General features: G+C 62.4%; 1 protein-coding gene across 1 annotated transcript in view; it reads right to left on the bottom strand.

Annotated features, from left to right (window-relative positions):
• Positions 1–22,663, bottom strand: part of PKD1 (polycystin 1, transient receptor potential channel interacting) — a 45,631-nt gene that overhangs the window by 21,466 nt on the left and 1,502 nt on the right. The window contains 13 exon segments of the mRNA XM_040458686.1: positions 437–570; positions 766–941; positions 1,130–1,261; positions 2,057–2,812; positions 3,259–3,506; positions 3,821–3,947; positions 4,361–4,476; positions 4,886–5,106; positions 6,201–6,384; positions 6,479–7,150; positions 7,512–7,681; positions 7,979–8,050; positions 8,156–8,227. Of these exon segments, the coding sequence (XP_040314620.1) occupies positions 437–570; positions 766–941; positions 1,130–1,261; positions 2,057–2,812; positions 3,259–3,506; positions 3,821–3,947; positions 4,361–4,476; positions 4,886–5,106; positions 6,201–6,384; positions 6,479–7,150; positions 7,512–7,681; positions 7,979–8,050; positions 8,156–8,227 (3,080 nt within the window).

Genomic DNA, 22,663 nt, shown 5'->3' with positions numbered 1-22,663 from the left:
AGCAGGCCCTCGGTCAAAATGTCAAGGGAGAATGCCCTTGGGCCCTTTCCCGGGAGGTCCTCGCAATGGGGCCAGTACAGGGTGCCACGAGCAGAGGGCGAGACGCGGGGCTGGGGCATAAATGAGATGGGAGCAGACCCTCCCTGGTGAACAGAGAGGGTCGGTGCAGGGCAAGGATGGTGGGGTCACCAATGATCACCGTGCGTTCTGCGTGTGAGACTTCTGGAATTTTAAAAATAAAAGGTAACTCCCTTCTGAGCCAAAAGTGGGTCTGAGTAGGGGCCAGGAAGGTCCAGTTTCTGCCCAAGAGATTTGAATCGTGGGGCTCAGTGGCCCGGACACCACTCTTTCACTCTATTAAGGGCCCCAGGCCACCAACCCGGACTGGGCAGAAGGGGGCTGTCCCCACGGCAGGGTGGCGGGCCCCAGCGCTCACCTGGGATGGCGTAGGCGTGTGTGACATTGTGCTCCACCAGCACTTGGGCGACCGCAGGGTCTGGCACCTGGAAGGACTCATTGTACGGAGGCTTGAACTGGCCAATCACCTGGTCCCCGTCCCCAAAGGTCCACCTGCCGGGCCACAGGCAGGCAATGAGCAGGCTGGAGTGGGAGCACGCTGGCCCGGCTGCAGCCGCTCCCCTCTCCCAGGGTCCCACGTACCCGCCACCTCCTGGCAGGTGAGGAGGGGCGGGCTGGGGGAGAGCCGGGCCTCAGCCCCACAAGGGCTCGGCTGGCTCCACTGCCCGCCAGACCAGGAACACTCACAGAAAAGCCACCTCCACAGCCGAGTCCACCAGCACGTGGGCAGCCAGTGCCAGCGTGGCATTGGGGGGCAACACGGGTGGCACTGCAGACACCCAGAGGCCCCTCATCCTGTTCATCCGCTCCACGGTGACGTTATAGTTCACGGTGACATTGCTCACATGGTTGGAGGCTGTCAGCTGTGGGGACAGGCAGCAGTGTGTGGGCTGCCAGCGGGTGGCGAGGAGGCCCAAAGCAGCACAGGCAGAACCCCACCCTGCACTCACCCGCGGCCAGCCGAGGGGTCCTCGGGAAGCAAAGCGGAACAGAAGGCCAAGATGAGCACAGCAGTCCCAGCCCCGCCCCCGCCCCACCCCCGCCCACCCACCGAGAGCTTGAAGACAGCGGCGCTCTGGTAGATGACGTTGAAGACCACATTGTGGAAGGTAAGGGACTGCTTGTCGTCTATAGTCCAGCGGAAGACCACGTCTGAGCCGGCCTCCACCGTGGGGCTGTACCTCTGCAGGGAGGGCACAGTGTGGGCGGCGCTGGGGCTTTGGAGACCCAATTCTGCCCCAAGCAGAATTCCACCACCTGGACACGCCTCCCCAGGGGGTTTCCCAGGCCAAGACTTCAGACACCACGGGAGGTGGAGGGCAGGGGGAGGGGGGTGGGGGGCCTAGGGGGCCACGTGTCATAGGACTATGGGCTGACATGCCCTTTGACGTTTCCGTTCCTCCGGCTTCCTGTCTGGAAAGTGATGTAGCACCAGGGACAGAAAGAGCCCACCATCTGAGTCTCTGTGCACCCTGTCCCTGGGCTCCTGCCCGGGGCCCACAGTCTCAGCACAGGCTGCTTGGGAAGGCACGGGAGTCTCAAGAGGCCTCATGGTTCTGGGTGTTTACCCGAGTCAGCTGACAGAACAGGTGTGAGGAGGGAGCGGAGGTCAGAGACGGCCCTTCTGACAGCCCGTGTGCGGGCCGTAGAGCTGGTGGCTGACCTGTGCGTGTGTGGGAGGGCGTGGGGGGACACCCCAAGCAGCAAGTATGGCACTGACAGCAGCAGGGTGACATGAGGACCACCCCCCCGCAAAAGCACTCCCTTCAGCATGATGGGAACACAGCAGCAGCCTTGAAGACACTCGGGCTCCATGAGGGTAGAGCTGCTCAGGGGCCGTGGGAGAGACCGCAGATGCTCAGAGCTGCTGTTTGACAGGCGGTTCCTCACTAACTCGGGAACTACCACCGGTCTGAGGAGCCCAAGAACAGAACCTGCCCAGAAACCAACCCCGGGCCGCCTTCCCCGCCTCACTCACCACCAGGACGCCTTGCAGCACCCGGGCTTCGGGGCTGGGTGTGGCCCGGAGGCCGCAGATGGGCTCCTCGGCCTTCACCTGCAGGCTGAGGTTGGCCCGGCCGGCGCTGTTCTCCACCACCACCTCCACCGTGTGCTCGCCCTCACGGAGGCCGGGCAGGGCCAGCACCGAGAACAGGGTGGTGTTGGCCTCGAGAGCACAGCTGGGCACCAGGGCAGCCACCGGGGCAGGGCAGGCGGCCTCAAAGGGTGCGCTGACATTGCCCCCAGGCCAGTGGGCCGTGGCCGTGGCGTTGGTGCCCGAGTCTACCCGGAGCACCAAGACCGAGCCGTTGGTGGGCACATAGAGGCGGCCATCGTGGGGGGTGGGATGGGCCACACGCAGGCCAGCCACCGGGGAGAGCACATCAAAGTCGCAGGACAGGTTGTGCGTGGACACGCTGTTGCCCACCGTGGCCCGGACCTCATAGTGCCCAGGCCGCCGCAGCCCCGGGTTGGGCCTCAGGCCGAGCAGAGGGGTGAGGCGCTCTGTGGCGGCGAGCAGCCGCAGGGCGCAGGCGGGGCCAGTCGGGGCCACCTCCAGCTGGGCGGGCAGGTGGGCCAGCCAGGCCGAGGCCACGGCGGACAAGTACGGCGCCTCAGGGCCAGGGGGTCCGAGCGCCGGGGAGCAGTGCAGGAGGGCACCTGGTCCAGCGTCGTGCTGCAAGGTGACGAGGTCACCGGGGAGCAGGGGGCCGTCCTGGCCCTGGAAGGGGACCTGCAGGAAGGAGGCGGGCTGTGTCGGGTCCTCACAGCGGGATGCTGCAGGGCGGGGGGCTACAAGGGAGCACAGGACCAGGGGCTCCAGCAGGCAGGCGGGATCCACCTGGGGTAATCTAGACTCACACCCACAGGGGGCCCGGCTCTCGGGCACTCACTCACTCACTCACTCACTCACTCACTCACTCCCCCAGGTCCTCATGGAGGGGGCTGACAGACAGGCTCAGAGGGATGGGCCGTGTGCAGGGCAGAGGGCCAGGATGCAGGCCAGGCAGGGGCAGGACAAGCAGAAGGGCCCGGGTGGCAGCTTCTCATGCTGGGGGGTGAGCAAGGACAAGGACAAAGCCGGAGAAAGGCAGGGGCCTGGTGCGCCAAGCGGAAGAGTGTACTGTCTGTGCTTCAGGGAGAGACCCAGGCCTCAGGCAGCAGGGCCAGCACACGTACTGAGTACTGGGTGGGAGGGCCTGCCGGCACGGAGAACAGAAACTCCTTCCAGAGCACACAGGAGGTCCCAGGGGGCCCTGGCCCTGACGTGGACGCATTGGCACAGGCCCGGGGCCGGCAGAGGGTGTCCGGTGACAGGGGGATACCAGTTTGGGGGCACCAGCGTCCCTCTGGGGTGCACGCGGGCACCGGCCGAGCCTGGCTCTCCAGGGACGCACTCTCAGGCTCCCCGCCGTGTCCTGGGGCCCCTGCAAGGAGAGGAGGGGTGTCAGGGACCCCCGCTCGCTAATGGGCCCCAGTCAGGGACACCCCACCCCCAGGGAGACACGAGGTCTTGCCGGGCCGCACACCAACCCCCACCCCCACCATCCCTCCTCTATTCCTCCTGACACCAGGCCAGCTGACTGACTCAGGCGAGTCCCGGCGACACCGAGCAGGAGTCGGTTTCTCTACAGACCCCACTCTGTGCATCTCAAGGCTGGAGACCAGTCCAATAGCCAAGGAGCCACTACACCTGATGGCACAGACAGGTCCCCACTGCCCCAACGGGACGGAGCCCCACCTGCTCCTCCCTCGGGCCGGAACACCTGCAGCCGCAGCTGGGCGGGTCGGTGGAGCTCCTGAGTGCCGAACTCGGCAGCGATGAGGAAGGCTTCTCTACTCAGGCCCAGGCTGGGGAACACCATCACCTGGGGAAAGGGGGACTGCTCAGCTCCACAGACCCCAGCCCCCGCCACCCCACCCCCCCAGCACCCACTGGGTCAGAGGGGAAGGAGCCCCCAGACAGGGCTTCACATTGTGGCTAACGGTCACTCGAGACAAAAAATCAGGTCAAAACCATCTGTGGGCAGCAGGACCCTGACCTTGTTTTTTAAAAATCCACAAACACCCAGAGAAAACACTGAGGAGCACTCAGAGCTCTCTGAGCTACCCGGGCGGGTACCTCTCCCCTGTGCACGGCAGTGGGCTTCCTACGCGTCTCTCCTCGGCAGGTAGGACGTTAAAGGTCCAGAAAAAAGAGCTTGTTTTTCAGAGACACTCAAAAGCCAGGCCAAGGCTAAGTCTCCAGATCAGGTCGTGGAGGGTCCTGGGGTCAGCCTACCTCGACGGGCTCCTGGGGGGCTGACAGGGCCTCCTGCTGTGCCAGGGGACTCAAGGGTCCCTGCAGGTCTCCAGGGGGCGCTCCCACGAGGAAGTTCTCCGCATCCCACACAGGACCTGCGACAGCGCGTGTACAGTAAGGTGCTGGTCGCGGGCCAAGGAAGAGGGTGTCCGCGGGCCCCAGGCAGGGCCAGACCCGGCACTGAGCCACTCGTCGGTAGCCCCCCAGCCCCCTCCCCCTCTGTCTGCTTCATCTGGTGCAGGCTCAGGTTGGGACGACAGGTGCTCAGCAAACACCAAACCGACACTGAGCAGCTAGGAAGGAGCCTGGGTGAAAGACAGGACTGTCCTGGGGCAGCCGGGAAACACTGCGTGGTTGGGGGCTGGGGGGGGGGGGGCGGGGGGCGGGATAGCCATGCGGAGGAGCTCCCCGGGCGGCCAGGAGACCTTTCATCGTTTAGGGAGGCAGCTGTCCTGGTCCAGGACACAAGGTGCCCCCTAGCCCCTCCGGTAGCCCCAAGCGCACCTCCAGGCCGGAGCTCACAGACGTAGCTGTGGGGCACCGAGCACAGGTCCGTGTTGCACTGCCCCGCGGGCCCAAGCCGCACGCAGCGCTCAGCCGTGGCAGGGTGCGGCTCCCCAGGCAGCCAGTTCTGGCAGCTCTCCAGGCTGAAGGCCTCACCCCGCTCGGCAGGGCCCGCCTCAGCCCCCTCCACAGCCGAGAAGCCAATCCACACGTCCAGGCTCCTGCAGGCGGATGGTGGGGGGGAGAGGGCACTCGGGGGGGGGCTCTCCAAAGACACCCCTCCATCTGCCCTGTCTCTCTGGGAGCTTCTTCCTCGTTCCCTACAGCAGCCCCTCAGGTGAGACCTTGTCCCTCCCCCCACTTTCGAGACGAGGAAAAACGAGGCTCAGAAAAAGGACCTGGCAAGCAAGGCGGTGGCAATGTCCACCCCCACCTGCCCGTGGGGCCAGGGGCCGAGCTGAGGGCTCCTTGCTGGGAGAGGCCTCGATGTGGCTAAAGGCTGCACACACCCACGCTTATTCCGTGAGAAGGTTCCAGGTGTTGCATTTGGGGAGCAAGACGCCTGAACATCAGCTCCCCAAACGCTACTCCTCACAGCTCTGACAAGGTAGGAGGGCCCTCCTGGAGACTGGGCTGATAGACACAAGGTCAGGAACGGGGACAAACGATGGCACACGGAGAGGAGTGAGGTGCTATAGTCAGAGCCAGGCACTGGGGCCCGGCTACCGCCAGTTAACCGAGTGACCCTGGGCAAAGGCCCGGACCATTCTGGGCCTCGAGTTCCTCTGGGGGACACTGAGGATGTCCAGGGTGCGATCCACACTGCAATCGACACCTCCCCAAACAGGGACTCTGGGAGAAGCAGGCGTCCAACCTCCATTCCCTTCCCAGCCCTGGCAGGTGCTGAGAGCAGAGGCAGGGGCGAGGCCTGCTATAGGAGAGCACATTTCCTCGCGGGCCTGGGGGGACGAAGGCATCCAAGAGGTTCCTTGTGCGTGGGTGGCCTCCATGGTCACGCCAGAACTGTCCCTGCCCCTGCCAGGAGGGGCTCGGCAGGGGACAGCAGGGGGTGGGCAGCACGTGGGACCTGTGATGCATCCCCTACCCTACCCGTACCTCCACATCTGTGTCTGAAACGCTGATGAGATGGTGTCGGATGAGCAGGGCTCCCAGGCCCCACTCAGGCCGGCCGGCCGGCCTTGGCCCCTCCAAGGACCCCCACCTCTCCTGATCCTCCTCAAGACTTAGGCTCTGTCTCCGACCCAGCATTCCGGGGATCCCACCTCACAGCCTGTCTGGGGGTGGGGGCAGGTACCTGGTGACCTGGGAGACCAGGAAGCGCTGGACGGCGGGACTGTCCACCATGGCCAGGGCGGCCCCGGCCCAGGCCCGGCACTGCTCCTGTGCCTGCAGCCAGGCGGCCTTCTCGGCCACCAGGCGGTAGCAGTGCCCATTACCAGGGAAGATCACGGTGTCCGAGGGGCAGAGCGGATGCACCACTGGGGAGTCAGCAGGCAGGGATGGGGGCATCAGTGTGGGCCCAGCCAGGACTGCCCCACCCATTCCAGCCCCTGGGGTCGAGAAGGCACCCACCTCGACCTGGCTCCTCGCCCAAAGACACAATACTGTAGGTGGCTTCCAGGCCGGAGCCACCACGATTTCGGACGCCAAGCTTGAGGGTCTCATCACTGAGTACCGAGACTGGACACTCGAGCTCCAGGGCAGCAGGGGCCGCCTCCACTTGCACCTTGGCCCCTAGCTGGGCCAAGCCAGCCCCCAGGGCCAGCACAGCTGTCACCTGGTAGTGGCCGGGCAGGGAATAGCGGTGAGTGGTGGCAGGACCAGCAACATCCACCTTAGGGGAGCCGTCACCAAAGTCCCAGTGTGTGGAGCTGACGGGTAGGGAGGCAGTGACATGGAAGGCTGCTGGCTGGCTAGAGGCCAGGGGTCCTGGAGGCCCCACCAGGGCGGCCCCTGGGGAGGCAGGGAAGACGTTCTCAAGGAGGGTGGGGCCCCCACAGGCAGGGGCGAGGGGCAGCGGGGAGCTGGAGCACAAGGGTAGGCAAGCCGAGGAGGCGTTGGGGGGCTGGGCCGCCCCGCACAGGCACCAGCCCTGGTCCGAGAGGGCCCCGAGGCCCCAGCCAGCCGCAAAGCAGAAGGCGCCGCAGGCCTCGGGTGCCAGCGGGCCCTCGTGGGCAGTGGAGAAGGCCACCGGCACCACGGCACCGGAGCTGTTGTCCGGGAGGCAGGCGATGTACTCCTCACCTGGACAGAGCAGACAGCCTGGTCCTGGGCAGGCCCCGCCCTTGCTGCACCCCTGCCCCCACCCTAGGCTGGTCCCCAGGCAGGCCCCACCCCTACGGTGTCTGTGCCCCATCCTAGACCCCAGATCACGTCGCCACCCCCCCACCCCCCGCCGCCTGGCACTCACCACCCTCCCCTCCTCCCACCTGCACTGCTCCCTTGACCCCCGACCTGGTCTGTCTCAGCAGCCACAATTGATGCCCAGGTACCTCTGTTCCCAGAGTCCCACCTGCCACCACCCCCCAGGCCGGTGACCCTGGAACACCTACGGGGTCCTAGCCGACAGAGAAGGACCGAGCTGGTCACATTCAGCCATACTCACCACAGCCGCTGTCTGACAATGGGACGCCGAGCAGGGGCCGGCCAGCTAGGGGGCCGGGCCCGGCACACGTGGCCGCCTCGGGCCGAACCACGCGAACCCGCTGCTCTTCCACCCAGCGAGGCAGCCACGCCAGACCACAATCACACTCCAGTGGGTTTCCGCTCAGGTTTCTGCAGGAGGCGCAGGGCCGGGCGCTCAGGAGTCGGCAGGGCAGATGAGGGGCCCTCGAGGAAGTCTGCACTGGCCTCGCCCCAGGGAGTGGGGGCCGGGGGCGCCCCGACACACACAGCGTCCCACCACCCCTGTGGCAGCCCACCGGGCCCTCGGAGGGCTCCAGCAGGCGAGCAAACAGCCCTCGGGGCCTGGTCTCAAATGGGAGTGGGCCTGGAGGCCAGGGCAGGACGGCAGGGAGGGTTACTGGGGGCCTCAGGGTTGGCTACCAACACCCACCAAAAACCACAACTTACATTTCACTTAAATTAAATAAATTAGCAAATAATCCTTCTTCTAAAGTAGAAATCTTGTTGTCACTTATGTCCCTGGAAGAAAAGGGGGATTCAGCAGTGTCTGACGGGAGCCCCCATAACCGAAATGGTGACAGGCAGCCACCACCTGACCACCCCCCCCCAAGAGGGGACACTCACAGCTCTGTCAGTTCGGACAGGTTCGCCAGGAGCCCAGCGTCCAGTGCCCGGAGCAGGTTGTGGGACACATCTCTAAGGAGCAGAGCGGCCACAAATCAGCGCCAGAGCCCCGGACAGGACGCGAGCAGGTGCAGGCCCAGGCCCAGGCCCACCCCCAGAGGCTTCCTCACAGCCACAACTTGCAGCCTCCCACCCCCCACTCACTACACTTGGGGCCAGCGTATGGGATCCAAACAAAGGAGCAGGAGAAGGCTGGGAGCCCTGAGTGCGCCATCCACACCCTGCCCCCACCAGTCCCCTGCCCCCTGGCCCAGCATGGCAGCCCAAGGGTCTCCAGGGCCAGGGGCCTAGCTGTTGCCGGCTCCAGGAAGGAGATGGTCTCAAAATGCCCTGAGACACAGTGGGGCGCAATGACCGATTAAAGGAGGAGACCCTGGTGGACAACCCCACAGCACAGCAATGCCAATGGAACGCAGCCAAGCCCAAGGCTAACAGGACCCCAGTAAGAACACGGTAGTACACAGGTTCAATGGGAAGCATCACCGGGCAAGAATCACCACGAAACGTAGGTTTATGCTATGTTACACCGAGCTGCGTGTGCTGGGCCCTCCGGAGACATATTGACCCTGCAAGAGTCCACTCAAGGACACAAGATTAACACAGACAACACCAGGAGTGAGAGACTGACCTCAATAAACCCCAGGAGGTTCAAAATCAAATGTGACAGGGGAACGTCTCAGCAGTGGGGAAAGAAAAAAACCAAAACCAAGACCCAAAGTTAAAGGTGACACTCTTCTAGAACCGAACACACTGAAAGAATACAGGAGGACACGACAGACTCTTCACAGCACGAAAGGACAGGCAGAAAAAAACATCCGAGCCAGATGATCCAACTACAGAAAAACATGCAACCTCCACACAGAATATCAATAAAATCAGAAAACGAGCTGAGAAGAGCGCTAACAATTTAGACAAGGGATCAAAGGCCCTAATGCCCTTTGCACACACACGGCTAATAAACGGTGAGGACTACAGGGGAAAAAAGACTTAAAGAACATGAAATTAGTGAGAGAAACACAGAGATCACAGACGGACGGAAAAACCGTTCCCTGTGGGTAACAACTGGAGACACCCCAATGGAAACAGCACGACAGACTTTTATCCAAGTTGTGAACGTTTTCAGAACCGTGACCCCTGGTGCTGGCGACGCTGGCCCCACTCCTCCAGGAGAGTCAAAGCCTTTCAGGCAACACGCTCTGTAGCCAAAGATTCCTGGCTGGCCTGGGGGTGGAGGCCACGGTGGCCCCTGCCCATCCACTTCTTGGGACAGAGACCCACGGACCACCCTGACCTGGTGAACACCTCTGGTCACCTGCTCCACTGCTCCCCTCACCCCTTCTTCAGGCTCACACATGTCTGAGTAGACCCTGGTCACGGCCTCCAAAGTGATGACACCTGGGCCTCCCACCCGCAGAGCCTCTGCCCTTCCAGATGTCACCTCCCGCCCTCTGAGGTCCCCAGAACACCTCTCACCAGCCCTACCCCTGCCCCCAGTGACAACCCAGTTGTACAGAGGCCAGGGATCCATTGATGCCTCCTCCCAGCCTAACCATTCCTAGGTCCTGCCAACCCAGCTCTTAAAACGCTCAAGACTCCCACCTACCCCAGCCACAGCCCGGTCCAGACACCCCATCCCCGGACACCTGCCTGGCCCCCACCCAGCTCGCAATAGTCACCCTCTGAAACGGGTCCTGCTCTGCCCGGCCTGCTCCAAATACAGCAGGACCTTAGTCAGAACACGCTGGTGTGAAATCAAGGTCCTCCCAGGAGCCGAGGCACTGAGTGGCAGCTGAGACCAGGCCTCCATACAAACAGGCCCCCAAAAACACAGAGAAAGGGGAGAGTCCCGGGACCTTGCAGGCTGGGATGCCTGGAGCAGTACCCCTGCCTGGCTTGCAATGCCAGGAACCACATCTGGAACCAGGCTAAGGAAATGACCCCCACCACGGCCCCTGACAGCTGCTTCACCGTGGAGACCTGCTGGCCACACAGCATCTCATGGCAACCAACAAGGGCCTAGGAAAGGGCAGGACCAGCTGGAGCCCTCTCACAGGGCAGCACTGCTTCCCCCCCCCCCCCAGGAGCCATGGGAGCCGCAGAGCCCCTCCTGTCACCTGTGGGGAAAACCAGGCTTTACAGTCAGAGAGCTTGGAGCCGCCGGGTGGGGGCAGCCCCCTCAGGGGCAAGAAAAATCCAGGCGCAAAATGCAGCCCCTCTCTCTGCAACTGGACAAACGGAGATCTAAAGGAAGGGCTGGAAAGGGGTGCACAGTAACAACTCGGCCTTTTTTAAGTTTACTTATTCATCGAGAGAAAGAGAGAGACAGAGAAAGAAGGGGACAGAGAATCCCAAGCAGGCTCTGCGCTGTCGGCACAGAGCCCGATGCGGGACTCGATCCCACCAACCATGAGATCATGACCTGAGCTGAATGAAGTCAAGAGGCGGGGACATGGGGCGCCTGGGTGGCGCAGTCGGTTAGGCGTCCGACTTCAGCCAGGTCACGATCTCGCGGTCCGGGAGTTCGAGCCCCGCATCGGGCTCTGGGCTGACAGCTCAGAGCCTGGAGCCTGTTTCGGATTCTGTGTCTCCCTCTCTCTCTGCCCCTCCCCCGTTCATGCTCTGTCTCTCTCTGTCCCAAAAATAAATAAATGTTGAAAAAAAAAAAAATTTAAAAAGAGGCGGGGACTTAACCTGACCGCGCTACCCAGATGCCCTGGTAACGTCTCAATCTTGGGAGCAGGCAAGTCCCCCCGCCCCCCCCCCCCGTTTCCCATACTCATTCTGCCCTTGAAAGACAAGAAACAGGGTGTGGAGACTTCCGGGCAGAAAAGGACAGACTGCCCGAGGGGACCTGGGATGGGGGCTTCAGAGGGGAGCAGACACAAGGGCGGGTGGCATGGGGGGCCAGGAGCCCCACCGAAGAGCAGGTTGGGTCAGCAAGGCCTCCTCCACCCTGAGGAGGTGTACTGTGACTGACAATGGGCTCAAGGCCAGAGCCCTGCCCGTCCCAGCAAGGTGCCCCAGATGAGGTGCTGGCCTTAGCGAGCCTCTCGGTTTCCCACGGGCGGGAGGAGAAAACTCTGGGCGCGCGCGCGCGCACACACACACACACACACACACACACACACACACACACACACACACACACACACACACCTGCTCGTGTAGGTCCCAGGAACTCCAAGACTGGAGAGGCCTGACCCTGCCAGGTGGTTCCCAGGATGGGCTGGGCAGGCTGGGAGGCCAGGGAGACACAGCCGGCCTCACACCCACTGGTCAACTACGACGTTCTGCAGTGGCAATGGCTATGCCATGAGAAACTTCCGTGAGACCTACGGACGGACCCCCGGATGTCTGAACTGAGGCTGGCAGGGGGCCTGGGCCTCTGAGGGACAATCAGGCTGCGGCGGCATGAGAACCAACAGTCCCAGGAGAGAGACGATCCAGACAGATGCGACCTAGGGATGGTGGTGCACAGGGTGAGAGTTCCCAGGAGAGCTTCCCAGCTTGGGTCTCAAGCACAAGAGGAAAGAAAGAAGGAAAATCCCTAAAATGTTTTTCCACATCCCGTTTTCTGGAAAATCCATCATGAGTGGCAGCTGCTGGGAGCCGCCTGTGGTGCCTGAGAAACCAGGGCAGCAGGTGGGAGGGGCAGGTCGAGCCCGGGGCCCAGGCCACTCAGCCAGCACCCACCCCGGCCTGTCAGGGCACCACTGTCCCTGGCCTCATTGGCCGGTGGCTCCAGGCCATCCTCGGCCCAGTTAAGTCCTCCATCCAGCTCTGCCTGGCCTAGCGTGCCCCACTGAGGCTCCCTTCCCCCACATACGGAAGGCCCCACCGTCATGGTCACACAGTCACGGGCACTGGCCACGTGCTCCTTGCCTTCCAGGCCCCAGCTGAGCCCCTTCCCCCACCCCAGCACTCACCTGGGCCGAGCCTGGCCCACAGTGCACAGAAAACACCAGCAGGCTCCCCGGGACCCTGCTGGCCAAGGTCCCATACCCTAAGGGCAGAACCAGGACAGGAGCCAGGTGCCACACCAAAGGTCCTGAGCCCCAGCCCCCAGTCTGCCCAGATGTGGGAGCATCTGCGTGGGGCAGGCCACAATGACCGTATGCACTGGCAGGGATGGGAAGAGCAGAAGGGACCCTGAGGGGGAGCCCTGGGGGGACGCCAGAAGGAGGAAACTGAAAGGAACCCACAGACCCAAGGTCCCGAACAGCCACTTGTCCACATTTCCATCTGTTCTTGCCATCACTGCTCTGGGGGAACACCAAGGAGGCCTCACACCAGCCCTGCTCCAACCCCCCAGCCGCTAGGACTTCCGTTGCAACCCCCAGGTGACATCATCACAGTCTGACACCCTGCCCCTACACCGGGGTCCTGCAATGCAAGGGGGAGACACAGCACGCCCAGGGAGCCTCTGCCGCAGGGGCCCAGCACAGCCAAGCACAGCAGTGTCCGGCCCCTCCTGGGAGGAGGGCCAGTAGCCTGGCCGGACAGCACCCTTAAGAGGTCCTGGGGCAAAGAGGGCCCACCCTCTGGGCCAACTAGACACTCCCCGGCCCCTCCGAGGCCCACACAAACAACCTCCAGGGACCCCAAGGCCCAGGCTGCAGGGGTCAGGCCAGCTTAGGGAGGAGGTGAGTGACCTGGGGACACACACACCACCAGAGGGCAGGCACACATCCGTGACAGCACAAGACACATTTCACCTCCCCAGCCACCAGGGGTCAGGCCGAGAGGCTGGCCTTCCTTCTCCTCCCCCAAAGTCACCCAGCAGTCACCGGGGAGCCCAGTGTCCCCCTGTGCCGGGGTGGTCCTGACTCCCCCCGCTTTCCAGACCAAACATTCTCTCGGGCCTTGGGGTTCAGGCATCCAACCGCATGTCCCCGTATGTCTGGGTCTGATCTTTCCTGCTCAAAGCAGAAGCCCAGTGGAGGGATCCCTGCTTCGACTACGGAGCTCGAAGCGCCGGCAAAAGCTGCTGAAGGACCCCATCCCATGCGCCACGGCAGCTCCCCTGTGCCGGCTGCACACAAGGCTCAGCACTTGCGAGCCGCCCCTGCTCACATCCCAGGCCGGGGAGGGCAGGGCGGGGCAGGGAGAGATCAGGGCTGCACCGGTAAAGTGGAGTGGGTCAGGGTGTGTGAAGGTGGAAGCCTGAGGATAGGAAGGCCACAGTCAGCACGTCCTGAGAGTTCCTGAGTCTGGGGGGTCTCCCAGAGCAGTCCCCTTCTAGAGTGGAGGAGCCAGAGGCCCGGGATAAGCTGGGACCCTGTCCCGCAGCCCTGAGCAGCCTCAGTTTCCTCCTCTGCCAAAGAGAGGAGTGGCCCCTGTGCCCGCTCCCCAGTCCAGATGCTGGGCGGGGTCTGGGGGCCAGCCGGAGCCCCCAAGGAAACATCTGCACATTCCAGACGCATGTGGTCAGCGGCGGGGGTGAGTGCCAGGCCCCAGCCTGTCACCCCCACCCCTGCGCTGGCCGCCGCACTGGAAACAGGGCTTGGGGGGGGGGGGAATGAGCGCTGGAGGGGCCTCTGCAGAGGTTATGTAACCCACTCCTTGCGAGCCAGCAGCTGCCTCCTCCCTCTGGCAGGACAGGACGGCCTTGCTGGAGGGGGAGAAGGTACCCCACTCCCCATCCAACGCCCAGGGCTCCGTGCTCCTCCCTCCATCCCTCACAGGCCTCCTGGAAACACAGCCTGGGCTGGCCTGTCCTCTCCCCGGAGGCCCCACAGGTCTCATCAGCCCAGCAAGGAAGAACCCCGCATGCCCCCCTCCCGCCCTCAGGAGCCAGGCCCAGGCACAAGGGGAGAGGCCAGAGTGCTGGACCTGGGCCCCCACCCCCCCCCCCCCCCCCACCGCCTCACTAGCAGCACTGGGGGCAGGCGGCTGGGAGCCCAGCACCCGAGCCAGTTTGAGTGTAATAACCTCATTCTGTTTTCATTCCATCTATTTATGGTGAGCAAGGCTGGCTTCCAGGACCGGAAATGATGATGTTTAAATTAATGAATTCAAGTTTAGGAAGGAGCGGATTTGAAGACAAACATGCCGAGTGGGCCCGCGGGGGAGGGGCAGGGGCAAGCTCTCCGGGGAGAAGGGACAGGGAGGGCCCCTCCGGCCCCAGGGCATCAGCAAGGGGCTATCTCAGCCACCAAGGTGAGGAGGAAAGGCCTGCCGAGGGAACCTTCCAGATCCAGGAAGTGGCCCACATTTCTCAGCATCTTATGGGGCCCCCTTACCCAGGCTCTGCCCTCCCACAAGTGGACCCTCACCAGGACAGGACACGGGTATCTGGGGTGGTGATGCTGCTGGCCTAGGAAGCCCTGGGACCACAGGCTGGGCTGGGGCATGGGGGCGGGGGCGGGGGGGGGGGGGGCCCTCTGACCTGCAGAAAGGAGATGAAGGTATGGGGTGTCCCCCACACTAGGAGGGAAAGACATCCTCTGGAGGAGAGGTGTTCCAAGTTCAATTCACCAGAGGTAGCCACCTTCAGGGCATTAACAAGGCAGGGCTGCCCAGGAGAGGGTCCAGCGTGCCCCTCCACCCACAGCTGGGAATTTGGGTAAGGGGAGGAAAGGACCAGTAAAGTGGGGGGGTGGGGGGGGAAGCAGCCTCCCTCCAGATCTGGCACCGTGCCTGGGTACCACATCCAGACCTGTCACAGCCAGCCAGGAGCACACACCATCCCCTCCCACAGGTGGTAGTGCTGGGGCTCTGGGAGGCCACCCTCCTCACCATCACGCCCACCATCACCTCCCAGAGTCGGAAGACCGGACAAGAACAGCCGGGCTCCTCCCCATTCTGGCTGGGGAGCTGGCATGTGGCCTCTGGCCTTCCAGGGACACAGACATCACCCACTCGGCTGCTGGGCACAGACGACCGTGCAAACCAGCCTGACAGCAGGGTTACAGAGCAGTGTGAAGGCACCAGAACCTGGAGGCTGCCAGCGCTGTTAGCCTTGCCCTGAGCACTGGCCCTCGTCCCCTGCTTAAACCAGCAGGAAAAGCTGGCTTCTGGCCCTGCCTCAGGACAAAGCCCTTTCCAGGGTGGCCCCCAGCACCCTGGAGCGAGCTCCGTGCCTTCAGGGCCCAGGGGGGCTGCTAAAGCCAGAGCCACCACACTTGTCCAGGCCGGGGCCCACAGCACCTCAGGGAGAGAAAGCCCTGCCCACCTTGGCCACAGATGCAGCCCCCTCCCTGGCACGGGCGGCTGGGCACCACCGGGCCCCTTGGCGGAGACAGCTGCCAAGCCACAAAGAACGAGGTGTTCCGGGAAAAAAGGACGTGAGCTGCATTTTCCAGCTGCGTTTTGTTCGGCAGCAAGACTGCAGGCACGCTCGGCCGGCGCCCCCGCTGCACGTGGCCCACCCCGTGGACACAGCCCCGCCTTGGCCGGCTGGAGACACACAGGCACCCAACTCGGAGGGCCAGGCCCCAGTGTGCCCGGGGCCAGACGGCCGCCACCACCCCAGACAGCGGCAGGACACACGGGGTGTTTTCGTTCCAGAGTGCTCAGCGGGCTGGGCCCGTCTGGGTTCCCGCTGCTGGCGCTGGCCACTGCAGAGTGTTCCGGAAAGGAAAATGTGCATCTCCGTCCAAAATGGCTTCCTTACTTGACACCAAAGCCCAGCCAGGGTCTCCCTCGAGAGCCAGGGTCTCAAGAGCCATGGGGGAAACACAAGTGGTGGGAGAAGTACCCCCCCCCCGGTCCCAGGGGTAGCCCGTGGGGGCAGGACCCACACCCCGCAGGGCCACCCAGCCAGCTGTGATAGGACAGTGGCCAGAGACTCACTGCTCAGGGCCAAGGCAGAGCGAGAGAGAGAGGAGGAGGAGGCCCCTACAGGAGACGACATTCTGGTCTCGGGGGAGAATCACAAGATGAGCCTGCAGGGAAGCAGGAAAGGGAACCCGAGTCTCACCAACACCGGACACCTACACTGCTGGCCCAAGGGAGATCACAAGGCTGTGCCGTGTGCGTGACCACAGGCAAGCGGCAGGAGGGTGCCAAGCGGCTCTCGTGGCCCTGGATCTCAATGGCGCCACATCATCCCAGGTCACAGAACAAGGTGACCACGAGAATTCACACATTCTGTTTATACCTCCAAGCTTCCGAGTGTCACGAATCTGTACTCGAATGCATCAAAAACACAAACGCATAAAACTGAGATCCACACACCAGAGGAGCGCACCAGGCCTCACGAATCCCCACCACTGCGCGACCCTGCGTGGAAGGCACCCCCGAGGTCAGACCGGGGGCGGCAGGAAGGCTTCTGGACACAGGCGTCTGTGCAAGGGTCCGCCTGCTGGGGCTCCCTTGTGCCTGCCTCATCGGCCGTGGGGTCTGAGCAATGTGCTCAGATCTGAGTCACCAGCACATGTGCTCCGGGGGTCCTCTCCTCGGGCTTTTGTCTGTCAGCGGGCGGGTCCCAAGGACCCACTTTCCGGCAGCCGGTGCTTGAGGACAAAGTAACAGGCTCCAAGAACATGGGGGAATAGAACCGAGGGCCACTTGGGCAACAGTTACGATCACTGTGGCCTCAGCACCTAGCCTTGTGGACGAGCCCACAACCCCAGGAGGGCATCCATTCAAGGTGCCTGCCTTGCAGGTGTGGACACTACAGCTCAGGAAGGCTGAGTGACTCAGCCAAGGTCACGCAGAAAATGGGGGAGCTGGGGGGCGCCTGGGTGGCTTAGTCGGTTAAGCGTCCGACTTCAGCTCAGGTCATGATCTCGCGGTCTGTGAGTTCAAGCCCCACATCGGGCTCGGTGCTGACAGCTCGGAGCCTGGAGCCTGTTTCGGATTCTGTGTCTCCCTCTCTCTCTGACCCTCCCCCGTTCATGCTCTCTCTCTGTCTCAAAAATAAATAAATGTTAAAAAAAAAAAAATTAAAAAAAAAAAAAAAGAAAATGGGGGAGCTGGGACGTGACCCAGGTCTGACTTAGGGCCAGAGTCCCGACTCCTGGGTCCCCACACTTCCCTACTAGAACCAGGCAGGGAGTCAGCAGGAAGAACCACAGCGTGGATGGCCAAGGGAAGTCCAAGGAGGGAGTTGGGCCCAAGGGCTGCGCAGGGCAGGGCCGAGCAGGCAGCTGAGCCCAGATCCCACCCGGTCCCTCTCAATCCCACTCAAAGATGTCCCCACTGCCACCTCGTCGAACCAGGCCCCCGTGTGCAGCTCCAGGGCTCTGCTCCAGAACGTGCTGACAAAAATCACTTCTCTGCCACAACTCCCCAGCCATGTGACCTGAGGAAGTGACTCCACCTCGGGAAGCCTCAGTTTCCCAGTCTGTGAAACGCATCAAGTGTGGTTCCAACCCCACAGCACTATGGCAAGGCACTGAGAGATCAAGGACAGAAAAGGCTTAGCAAGGAGCCCAGAACATGGCAACACAGAGGGAGAGGACGAGACACTGGTGGGGAGTGGGGGTGCGCACACCCCCCCCCCCCGCTCTTTTCTTCAGAGATTTGTTTTTTAATTCGGATGTAATTCACATGCTCTGAGGTTCACCGTTGTGAAGTATACAATTCAGTGGTTTTTAGCATCTTCTCAGGGTTGTGCAACCATCACCACTGTGTGATTCCACAACATTCTCATCACCCCAAACAGAAACCCCACGCTCCTTGGCCGTCATCTCCAAACCCCATCCCCCACCCCAGCTGGAGAAAACACTAATCTGCTTTCTGGCTCCGTGGATTTGCCTGTTCTGGACATTTCCTACTGGTGAAATCATTCAACACGGGGCCTCTAGTCTGGCTTCCTTCACCGAACATGTTTTCAAGGCGCATCCAGGCTGTTGCAGGTGCCAGCGCTTTGTTCCTTTTGATGGCTGAGTGGTACTCCACCGTGTGGACGGACCACATTCCGCGGATCTGCTCGTCTGCTGCCAGACACTGGGGCTATTTCCACGTCTCTGCTACCGTGGGTAGTTTATGGGTAGACACGGGTTTCAGTTCTCTTCAACAGACACCCAGGAGCAGAAATGCTGGCTCCTACCGTGACTCCACATTTAATCTTTCCAGAGGCTGGCAGATGGCTCTCCGATGTGCCGCCCCGTTTTACGCCCGCCGGTGGTGCGTGAGGGTTCCAGCTTCTGCACGTCCTCACCAACACGTGCTATGACCCGTCTTTGGTGATAGACCTCTCACTGCGGTTTGATCTGGGTTTCCTTGAAAGCCGGACGCTGAGCATCTCTTCACGTGCTCACTGGCCACCCGCGTCTTTATTGGAGACAACGTCTGTTCAGATCCTTCACCCATTTTCACTTGGGCCGTGTATCTCATCAGCATCGACCGTGTGTAAGACGCCCTTCGTTTACGTTCTGGCCGCAGGCGCCCATCACAGAAACGGCCTGCACATGCTCGCCCCTGCAGGTGGGCCCATCCCCAGAGGCGGCCGCCCTCACGGCTCCCGGGCGCCGCTGGGCTCCCGAGGGTTGGCTGCTGGCGCTGCGGGCGTTCCGGTGTCGGTCCCTTCTCGTATCCAAGTGTGCACACGCAGCCACGGCCTCCCCACTCGCCCTCCCGCCCAGTTGGGGGCCAACCGCACCCAGAAGCTGGCAGGTGCCCTCCTGTCTACAGCTCTGGCAACTCAGCCTTCCGTGTCCCGCTGGGAAACCACCGCTACACGTGCGTTTCTCTCTGATTTCCAAGTGCAGGCCGGCCACACCGTGCAGCTCGGGGAATGTGAGGGGAGAGCAGCTGGGCACGCGGGAGGCGCCAATCCTCCCGAGACCCATCTCCACGCAGCAGCCAGTGTCCCCTGCCACTTCTATCGGGGACCTTTCAATGCCACCCTCCCCGCCTGCTTCTCCCACGCCTCCATCACCTCGAGCCTCAGAGACCCCTCCAGGCTGTCCCCGTCTGGCACGCACTCCCTCAGACCTTGCAGCGTCACCTACACCGGGGGCCCGTCCAGGCAGCGCCTCAGAAGCAGCCCACTCCCCGCATCTGTGTCTTCGGTTTAACACGGGCTTGACTGTAATAACCGAGCCTCACAGACTCTAGGCACGGGGTGCAGCACACAGCAGCCAGGCTCTCCGTCTGATGACGAGGGCTCAGCGAGGGGACCCTCTGTGGCCAGGCCAGTCCTCAAGGCAGCAACACACGCGGCACGTACAGCCGGACGCGTTACGCACACAACGGGCCCAACGGCCACAGATGCCACCTCCCCTCACGCCCGTGTGCCACGCAGATGCTGGGGGCCCAGCCTCCCCGGTCTCCCTCGCTCCCTCCTGTCATTTAGGGGCGAGGCCCTAAGTACCCCCAGGCGACAAAAGACCCTAAGGTCCTGATATTTGCCTCCACGAACCACGTCCCCACCGAGTTCCTGCTCCTAACCTAGTCCTACAGACCACCGACGGAAACCAACAGCACACATCCCGAGAAGGGGGTGGCCGACAACAGCCAGCCCCACGTGACACTGATCGACAGACCACAGCTGGAGGAGCACCGTCACATCCAGACCTCTCTCCTGTGACCAACATTCTACCTCCGTGCTGTCCTGTGCCACGCAGTAGCCACTGGCCACAAGCGCCTCCAGGGTACTTGAAATGTGGCTTGCCACACAACACAGCTCTGGACTGTCAAACTACAGGAAACAGAGGGCAGCGGGACAAACCAGATGTCGCCATGGTGATGGCAGAGGTGCAGTTCAAGCCCAGACCCCAGTCGGGGCCGCTTTCAACAAGCAGCATGAGGAAGGAAAGAGATGTGGGAAAACGGATACCTCGTCGGAAGACCGAGCACAGTAATTGCACTGTGTGGACCATATCTGGATCCTAATTCAAAGTACTCAAAAAACAGAGACAATCCAAAACCTAAACACGCTGGACACATACTGAGATCAGGGAATCACCCACTGTCTTAGGGGAGACCACGGTGTGGCCATCCACTCCAAAATGCTTATACATCAAAGAACGAGAGAGCTGGAGTTTGGTTCAAAAACGGAGGTAGGAGTGTGGAGGGCAGGGCAGAGGGCAACGGGTCCATGAGGTTCAGCACAAAACTTTGCCTACTTCTGTGCATGTTCCAATGGTACACGATGAAGCTTTAAAAACAGCAACCCTCTGCTAGTGACGTCACCTCTCTCAGGCCACCTAACCAGCAGCACCATCTCACCCAGGAAAGGCTCAGTTTCAGAAGCCCAGGCCATCCTGCATGCTGAGGCGCTGAGGCCCCGAGTCCCCTGTGGGCCAGCCTTGGTCCCTATACCCGTCTGGCCCTGGGGCACCTCAAGCTATACGAGGAGTCTCATGGAGGGGTGGCCACGGGACTGATGACACAGGTACCAGGCCTGAACCGCTGGCGGCACCCAGAAAGCAGGGCTGCTGGGGCCCCTGGGCACGCACACCCTTACCCAGCAGGCTCCCTGCCCTCTCTGAGCTTGGTCCCTCTCCCTTGGAGAGGAGAACACTCCCCTATCTCCCTCTCCCTGAGCACAGGGCTTGCAGGGTTGACAGGCTGCTGGGGCAGCCAACAGAGCCCAGATGGTGGTCTGGGGAACCAGTGGGGAGCCCGATCTCCCTCAGTTCCTGGCCCCCAGCCTCCAGAAATCTCCCAGAGGCAGTTTCGGGTGTAAAGGACAGTGTGGGGTAGCCTCTGATCCCCATCTGCCTACTTCTCAGGGTCCCATCGCAAGCTCAGCGGGTCCAGCAACCTGGGAATCCTGTCCTGTCAGGCTGGGCCAGCCCGCCAGTTCCCAAGACCAGAGCCTAAGGGGACACACACGAAGCAACAGTCCTGGGCTCCATCACTGTGCTCAAGAGGCTCCAGAGCCTGAGCCCCGCTGCAGGCCCCCCAGTGACCCACCTCTACAGTTGATTTCCTGCACAGCTCCTGGAGGCCAGCTCAGCACCAGGTGCTGGGGAAGCAGGGGAACCAGAGAAGAACCAGAAGGAGCCAGGCCTGACCTCAGCAGCTCCCAGCCAACCAGAGACGGGTAACTTCACTCACAGCATCCAGAAGCAGGTGGGGTGCATCGGAAGCGATTATACAGGGGCTGGTGCAGGCGACACGCCCATCTCCCACCTCAGAGACAGCTGGGATGGCAACTTAGGCTTAAGTGACCAGGTGGCTGAGCGACAGGCTCCCACCTGACCCTGGAGAACCCCCAATTCCACCCGACAAAGCCCCAAGGATATCCAGACCACCCAGGAGAAGTACCCATCCCTACCTTCACCCAACCTACCCGCCAACATCCAAACTCATCTCAACACTGGCCACGGGTCCCCTAATTAAAGGGGCCCACACACTGGAGGCGCCCAGGGAATGTTACAGAACCAAATTCCAGGACCCATCCCCGGGGTGGGATGGTCTGAGGTCACTAAATGCTCCCCAGAGGATTCCAGCATGTGGCCAAAGACAGACGGGACTCCCAGCTCAGGTGCCTGAAAGTGCCCAAGACATCCACACAGGGCCACAGGAATGCGGATCAGCAGGCCCCAGCCTGTCCCCTAGTCAGGGGACAACGGTCTGCAAATCCTGGCCCCCTGCACCCTCCCCATTCCAACTCCGGGTCCAGAGCACCTCAGGCAAACTGGGCCCTGCCATGTGCTGGCCGCTACTTGTTCTTGGGCAAATCACACCATCCGAGTCCAAGTGGAAACCTGACAATAGCTCTTCAGCATTTTAAACCAGTCCTGGCAACTCCACCTACCCATTGTCCCCAGGATAACATAGGAGCCCTAGACACGAGGGGCATAAGGTCCATTAAGAGCGCAGCCCACCTCTCGTCCTGCCCCGCTCCCTCAAAATGCCCCTGCAGTTGCCACAGTGGGGTGTACCCTACACCCACACATGGCCAAATGCAGCCTCCAAGCCTTGCACACACCGCTCCCTCCTCCCCGCCTCCCGCAGCCTCCAGACTCCTCCTTCAGCATCAGGCCAATTCTTACACATCCTTCAAATCTCTGTCCAGACACCTCTTCCAGGAAGCCTGGCCCGCCATCCCAGACAGAGCTCTCTCCCTCCTGGTTTCCTGCTGCAGAGGTCCCAGGTGCAGAGCGTTCCCCCCAGGCTGCGTTCTATTAGCCTCTAAGTAGCGTCTAGCAGTTTGCGGGTTCCCTTCAGACGCCTCCCACGCAGCCCCCGCGCGCTGCCGCGGGCTCCCCCTTAACTCGCCATTGCGGAGCCCCACCAGGTGGGATACTTCTGCTTTCAGAGAAACCGGGATGTTTCTGCTGCGCCCTGGCCCAGGCCAGGGGGGCTGAGGACCGGCCGCGGTCCCGGGTTTTCCTTATTTAGTCGGGCCGACCTCACTGCGTTTGGAGCCTCGCCCTGGGAGAGGCCTGGCCCGCACTGCGTTTCCCCTTCAGAGGCCGGGGACGCGCCCACGCCCTGCGAGGCCCGCCAGGCCGGCGGCCTGCCCGGCCCGGCCTCTCCCCGGAGCCGAGGGTGCAGGCGCGCCGAGGCCGCCCCACGCCCCGGGCGCCCCCGAGTCCCGGCGCC

This window comes from Herpailurus yagouaroundi, unplaced genomic scaffold, assembly GCF_014898765.1.
Source record: "Herpailurus yagouaroundi ecotype Mexico unplaced genomic scaffold, PumYag 222, whole genome shotgun sequence".
NCBI classification, from domain to species: domain Eukaryota; kingdom Metazoa; phylum Chordata; class Mammalia; order Carnivora; family Felidae; genus Herpailurus; species Herpailurus yagouaroundi.
This window is presented reverse-complemented; position numbering and strand designations above follow the sequence as displayed.